The sequence below is a fragment of the Corvus cornix genome, chromosome 2 (assembly GCF_000738735.6).
Source record: "Corvus cornix cornix isolate S_Up_H32 chromosome 2, ASM73873v5, whole genome shotgun sequence".
In the NCBI taxonomy this organism is placed as follows: domain Eukaryota; kingdom Metazoa; phylum Chordata; class Aves; order Passeriformes; family Corvidae; genus Corvus; species Corvus cornix.
In genome coordinates this window covers 94030164-94036809 of record NC_046333.1, presented here as the reverse complement: position 1 = coordinate 94036809, position 6646 = coordinate 94030164, and the positions used below count along the sequence as shown (strand labels likewise).

At 45.3% G+C, this 6646-nt stretch overlaps 1 protein-coding gene across 5 annotated transcripts in view; it reads left to right on the top strand.

Moving 5' to 3' along the window:
* The first annotated feature begins 737 nt into the window (after positions 1-737).
* Positions 738-6646, top strand: part of ZNF236 (zinc finger protein 236) — a 77646-nt gene continuing 71737 nt past the window's right edge. For 4 of the 5 annotated variants that reach the window (XM_039548595.1, XM_039548594.1, XM_039548598.1 and 1 more), the window contains exon 1: positions 756-839. In XM_039548595.1, coding sequence (XP_039404529.1) covers positions 779-839 — 61 coding nt within the window. In that variant the 5' untranslated portion in view covers positions 756-778. Of the gene's footprint in view, positions 840-6646 lie in introns of all 5 variants that reach the window. The other variant, XM_039548599.1, reaches the window with a different exon arrangement.

Here is a 6646-nt window from a genome sequence, read left to right as displayed (position 1 = left end):
CCTGCTCAGGACAGCCCTAAGATCAAACCATGTGCCTGAGAGCATTGTTCAAACACTTGTTGAACTCTGTCAGGCTTGGTGCTGCGACCACTTCCCTGGGGAGCCTGTTCCAGTGCCCCAATACCCTCTAGGTGGAGAACCCTTTCCCTAGTATCTAATATCCAACCTAATCTTCCCCGACACAATTTCAGACCATAAACCACGCGGTTCTGGCCGAGTCCTGCTTTCAGGCTCTGAGACCCCATCCTCAGAGAATCACGGAATTGTGAGGGTTGGAAGGGACCTCTGGAAATCACCCAGTCCAACCGCTCTGCCAAGGCAGTATCAGCTACAGCAAGGGACACAGGAACGCGTCCAGATGGGAGCCATAGGCAGGCAGATCAACTGCGCCAAAGCCCGACCAGGCCGACCCGCGTTCCTGGGCCCGCTCCACCAAGGAGGCCTCCCGGCCCCGCCCGCTGCCGCACCCGGATGTACCGACCTCCCCCACCCCGGGCAGAAGCCGGCGCATGCGCACCGGGGGCCGCCGCCGCCCCTCACCCGCCGTGCGCCCCCCGCCCGCCCGGCCCTGTCGTGAGTTCGCCGCTGCCCCGCTCGCCCCCCTGCTCGCTCCCCCCGGGAGCGCCGGCGCCCGCCCCCCGCAGCCCGTGTGTAGGGCCGGGCCCGCCCGCTCGTCCCCGCCCCGCTGTCCCCCCCTCCGCCGTTGCCAAGAGTGTGTGTGTGGTGTGTGCGTGCGCCGGGGGGGGGGGGGGGCAGGAGGCACGGGTTGGGGGCGGCCATGCCGAGGGAGCGGCCCCCCGAGCCCGGCGGGGAGAGTGGCGAGGCCGGCGCCGAGGCAGGTAACGAGTGCGGCCGGGCGAGCGCGATCCGCGCCCGGGGGTGGGAGGTGAGAAGCCTCCGCGGGCTCCGCATATAGTCCCCGGATATGGGGGAGGAAGGCCGGGTCTATTGTGCGAGGGTACAGGCGAGAAGGCGGAGGGGAGGAGAGGAGAGCGGAGGGAGCCGGCCCCGGCCCTGCGGAATGATACCGGGCGGGCAGCGGCGGAGCGGGTCGGCGCGGCCTCGCCGCCTCCCCGCAGTCTCCCGCTGGGGGAGCGGCGGCCATGGCTGTAATGGCCGGTGGAGGAGTCGGGCCTGGCCGTCCTCCTCCTCCTCCTCCTACCGCGGTGCGGGTCCCGGCGCCGGGCCGGCGGGGAGGGCCGGAGGAATTGTCCGGGCCGGCTTGCGGCGGGTAGGACGGGACGACTCTGGCTCCTTCCGCTGCTCCTCTCCCTCCCCTCCTTCCCCCGGCCAAATTAACGAGAGCTTCGAATAAAGGATGATAGACAAATGGAAAATGAGGTTCAACTCGTCCATCTCTCTGATTTGCAAGGAGGACGTTATTTTTAAGTTTATTGTTGTTTTCCTTTAAAAACACCTTTGCAGTAGTTTTCTTTGGGAATATATGTATAAAAAAACCCCAAACAAAACTGGTTTTCTCTCCCAGCATGTACTAGTCTCACGCATTGATTTTAAAACTTTTGATTATATTTTACTGCCGTTGATACCTTGAGAGTACTTCAGGACAGGACTAGTTTGATGGGCTGGCGTGTCTTTTTTTGTTTTTTGTTTGGTTGTTTTTTTTTTTTTTTGACAGCAGTTGGTAGCTGGTGAGTTTTATGGCTCTGTTGTGTAGTTCATTCCTGCTGATGTTACTGTGGTTCTGTGAGCAATATCGGAAGGCCCACAGACAAAAAAATACTGTTGTTCAGGTAGGCCTGAAGCCCTCGTAAGTGACTTCTTCAGCACAAGCATGTAGCAGTAGGTGTTTATTTTAAATATGTGTTTTTTAAGAGATAGAGTGGAGAGAGATTTCATAAAGTATTTGAATACCATGCCTATTTCAGTCATGAAAAGTCAGCCAATTAATATTTTCTGTATATATTTAGAGTTTTTAGTTTTCTCAATGCTTGCACGTGAGCTCTGGCTCTGTAAGGGGATTGTGTAGGTGAGCCTACTGTGGAATACTTTTCTGTAGAATTGAAATGTGCTGACAGGCAGAGAAAAAGCTGTATTGTTATGTGAGAGCTGGGAAGTTGGGCAAGATGTTTTCTACAGTATGGAAAGCCAGATGGGCCACACGTTCCTACCAGCAGTGGTTGGGGGTTTATTTGTTGTTAATTCTGTTGTGGCCATTGATCTCAGCTTTTGATCACTAGGTAATAAGGATATAAAGAAGGTCCCAAAGAACATTTGCTGTTGCCAGCTTTGGATGTTGAGGGTTTGGGGTTTTTTTTTTATTATTGAAACTAAAAATCTACTTAAAGATCTACTTAGTTCTCCAGTAGTTTTTGGAAGGGTATGCATGTGTCATACGTGTGTGAACTCCTGTAGTAATACTGCAATGTCCAAATGAGAAAAGGATGGGAATTGAGACAAGCTGTCCAGAAAAATACAGCCTAGTAGCTGTATTCATTTTGCTTATAGTTGGACCTTGATCTTAGACTATTTCTATAGTAAGAGAACTGTATGGCTGACAAGACTTACTGTGAGTTTCGTCACAGTCTCTATTTTTCACATATTTATTTCTTTTAAAAGAAATTTGCCAATTTATTAATGATACTGTTTCATAGAGGTGGTTTGAATGCAGACAGCTGTTGAGAATTACAGAGTCTAGGGCTATTACAGGGATTCAGAGAGAACTGTAAGAAAACCTGCCTAAACAGGCAGGTTTTGTGGATGCTGGTGTTTTTGATCCTTGAGATTTCAGCAGTTTGGGAAAGCAGCAAAGTCAGTGTTGGCAAGCATAGTGTTTTTTTCTGCACTTCTCTGTGACAAAAAAAGGTCATGAATGAGGAAGCTCTGGCTGAACAGGACATCTTGAATCTGGGAAATTTATGTGTTCTGGCTGTTTGTCCTGTTCAGATACAGACTTTGAAAACTGGTTGTGCATTTCATAGATTTCACTTTTACCAGGAGGAATTTTATTTAGAAAACAGGTGTTTACAAAAATAAATTTCGTATCTTTTACTTAGGAAATTGCATGGGTTTAAGTGGGTTTTTTTAAGTGTGGTCCTTGGAATTCCTACAGTCGTGCTATGTTGATATCTTTCATGGAACTGTTGCCTGTATATTTAGGGTAATACAGCTCTGGGAGAAAATAAAGGTGAATCAATAATGTTTTATGTAGCTTCCTTTGACTTCTTTAACCACCATGCATGTCAAAGACTAGAACAAGTTCTTTGCTCTAGGAAAATGAAATATGTTGGATAAAAAAATGAACACTAGGCAGCAATAGTCAAAATAATATCTTGACCTTAATAGCTGGTATTTTAAAAAAATCCTTTTTCTCTTTTGGCATTGTAGTGTTTTCCCGAAACTATCTTGCAACTTTTTGTTTGTCTTGAAACTCAGTTGAACTGCTCAAATTGACCTCTCTGGGTACAAACTGAAACATGGTAGGTTCTGTCTGAGCATAAGGAAACCCTTCATTACTGTGAGGGTGACTGAGCACAGGTATTGGTTACACAAGGGAGTTGTGGAGTCTCCTTCCACAGAGAGGCCCTTTCTCTTTTTACCTGTGATGTTTGTCACTGAATACCAGCAACATGAAATGAGTGGTTTTGACTTTTGCTATCTGATCATTTTCAAAAGGAATGCTTTGAACAGCAAAATAAATATTTCAGGGTGTACTGGAGCCGTTTTTAAGCCAAGAGTGTATGTCCTTTATTAAACCCAAGGGCTACTTTTAAACATGTTTGAACTGAATTCCTCTATGAGTGCGGTTAAAACTTGAGTATTTCATGTCTTCAGAGGGCCTGAATTGTAACAGGATTCACATATGAAGAGTGATAGATATTAAATGGACAAAGCTAAGAAACACAGAGATGACATAGTTTTAAGTCTGCCTCTGCAGACCTGGCTGTATTTTGTCTGCTGCCTGTCAGTCATCTAGCAGCACTTAGGATGTGGGTACACTGATTTAGGGAAAAGTCAATTTAGACGCTTTACATTCCAATTTTATATAACTGAAGAAAAATAAAATTTGAACTCACCAGTTAAGTCTTACCAAATTTTTTTTTGTAGATTATTTTAGTAGTTGTGCATTAAGGTTTTATGTGGTGACCTCTGACTGACAAGAGAAGAGTAGGTGAGTGATGTTGTGCAGGCAAGAATGAAGAGGTTGTGGTACTGCTTGTGTGGTGTGCCCTAAATCTCTTAAATAGGTATAGGTAATTCCTTTTGAAAACGTACGGGAGGAACAACTGCTCAAACTTTTGCCTTAGAAAAGTTAATATTTAGGCTTTATGGTGATACTGTTATTTGGTCACCTCACTGTTCCGCAGTAAAACAATCCACATTTATGTACGAGGGGCGTGTTGGGTGATAAAGATGATAAACTCAGACTACACTGGCCTGCTTTAATTCCTCATTAGTTCCTCACTATACTTGAAATAATGTCCCTGTCTTTTCCCAAGTAATCTGTGTTCTGTCTGTGTGATAGCTTCAGCCCTTGTTCTGTCCCATGTCCATAGCTTTCAGCCAGTTGCAGAAATTTTATTTCCTGTTGCATGTGTGCTCATGTCTTCATACCTCATTTATTCCTACACATTAAGTGCTTCTAAATATAATTAAAATTTCTATTTGAAATCTTTCATGTCCCTCTTTTGAGTTTTATTGCTGCAGTTGGATTATGTTCATTCTTTGGAAGAGGGAAGACCATGTAGTAAATAATTCAGTTCATTCAGAAGTTTCTGTTAACAGTGTAGTGACTGGACACAGGTAAAGGTCGTGGTTTCAACCATGAGAAATCCAAATCACGTGAAAACAAACAGCTGAAAAATGGTAGCTTGGTGTGTTCATATGCAGCTGTCAAAAAAAGTGTAGCTCCTGGAGTATTTACTAATAAATGTAGCAATATTTGCCTGAATGTCAAATGAAGCTATTGAAGTTACTTGAGGAAATGCCAATTTTCAGCTGTCTGTGTAGGTTAGAATGATGTGAATGGTGTGTCTGTGTGGTGGGTTTACCTCAGCCAGCAATTACGCACCCTCCAACCACTCACTCACTTTCTCCTGAAAGAAAAATAGAGTGAGAGAAAGAATGGGAATAGCAAGAGCAAGAAAAAGCTTGTAGATTAAGATGAAGGCAGTTTAAGAAATAAAGGGAAAAAGTAAAAAAAAAAAAAGGTAAACCCCAAACAAAACAAAAAAACAAACCCCAAACCAACCAAATTGCCAACCAACAAAAAAGTCCAACCGAGTGATGCAAAGGTAAATGTTTGCCATCTCTCACAGAGGTGCAGTCTGGTGCTCTCTCTGAGCAAAGAGCACTACCTTGGAAGAGCTACCCCCAGGTTTATATTGCTGAGCACCATGGTTTATGGCCTGGAATATCCCTTTGTGTTAGCTTCAACTTTTCTCCCACCCTCAGCCTACCCACTGTGGGGGCAAAGTGAGAAACAGAGAAGTCCTTTATGCTGTGCAGCACTGTTCAGCAATAGCTTAAGCAGTGATGTTAGCAGCATTGTTTTAGTCACAAATTTGAAACACAGCACCATATGGGCTGATAGGAAGGAAGTTAACTCTATCCCAGCCAGACCCAGTGCAACCTACTTAGCCTCTAACTGGCTATGATGGAGCTGTTAGTTCTGTGTCCTGTCTGGCTTCTCTGCAGCAGCGGTGTGGCTGTGCTCTGTCTGGACTCATCTTTGCTCCTGAAAGGGAGTGCAACTACTTTGTATTGGCACATGCTGAGTGACTGGCCCCTGGATGTCCATCCCAGCAGTGTGTTCCTGGAAACAAAGTGTGTGGACTAATACTACTTGGCACTCCGGATTAAGTGTTGATCAAAGCATAATAAAAATACCTTGTCTTACAGGAGCAAATCTTGATTGGTTTCTGGATTTTGGCTCAATATGTGGACTGAGAGTTGAGTCTCTCCCCTGCTTTTCCCATTAGAAGTCAGGGGGAATGCCTGCTGCTTTTGTTTAGGAGTGCTGAGCTAGATTTAAAATAACCTGTTTTATGATTGCAGAACTAAGCAAAATGTTCTAATGATTCATGATCATTTGTGTTCTATGAGTTCAAGTGTAGTATGAGGAAATGTCAATATTGCCATCCCTGTTCTGTTGTCCTACCACTTTCTTTCCATTCACAAATTAGTAAATAGGTTTTGATGGGGTCAGACCCTTTTGTCCCTAGGCTTGCCAGCTGCCATTTAAATTCAGTGACAAGTTTTCATCCATGAATTTCACAAGCTTGAGTGTTTTATTTTCAGTGTCCTCTCAGTCGGATTCGAGGAGGTTATTAGAGATCTAATAAGGCTGTGCTGCATTCACAGCTGAATGAGTCCATCTGCGCCTTGCAGAGAGGGCTGTGGGCTGCCATGAGGCACAGTGCTGCTTACATAAGGAGAGAATGGCTGGGAGTGCTCTAATTCTGTCTTCCTCCTTCCACATTGAGTTATCATCAGTGGCTTCTAGCAGAGAGCACCTGCTTGCTGACTCAACTCCTGAGGTCAAGTGTTGGTGAAGGCTGTATCACAGCTGAGTTCACCCAAAGTGATTGCTGCTGCTCTGTGAGGGACAATAAATTCAGGAAAGAAATTACAGGTTGTAACATTAAGAGTATTCAAGTAAGACCATCTTTAAACTGGAAGTTTGTTA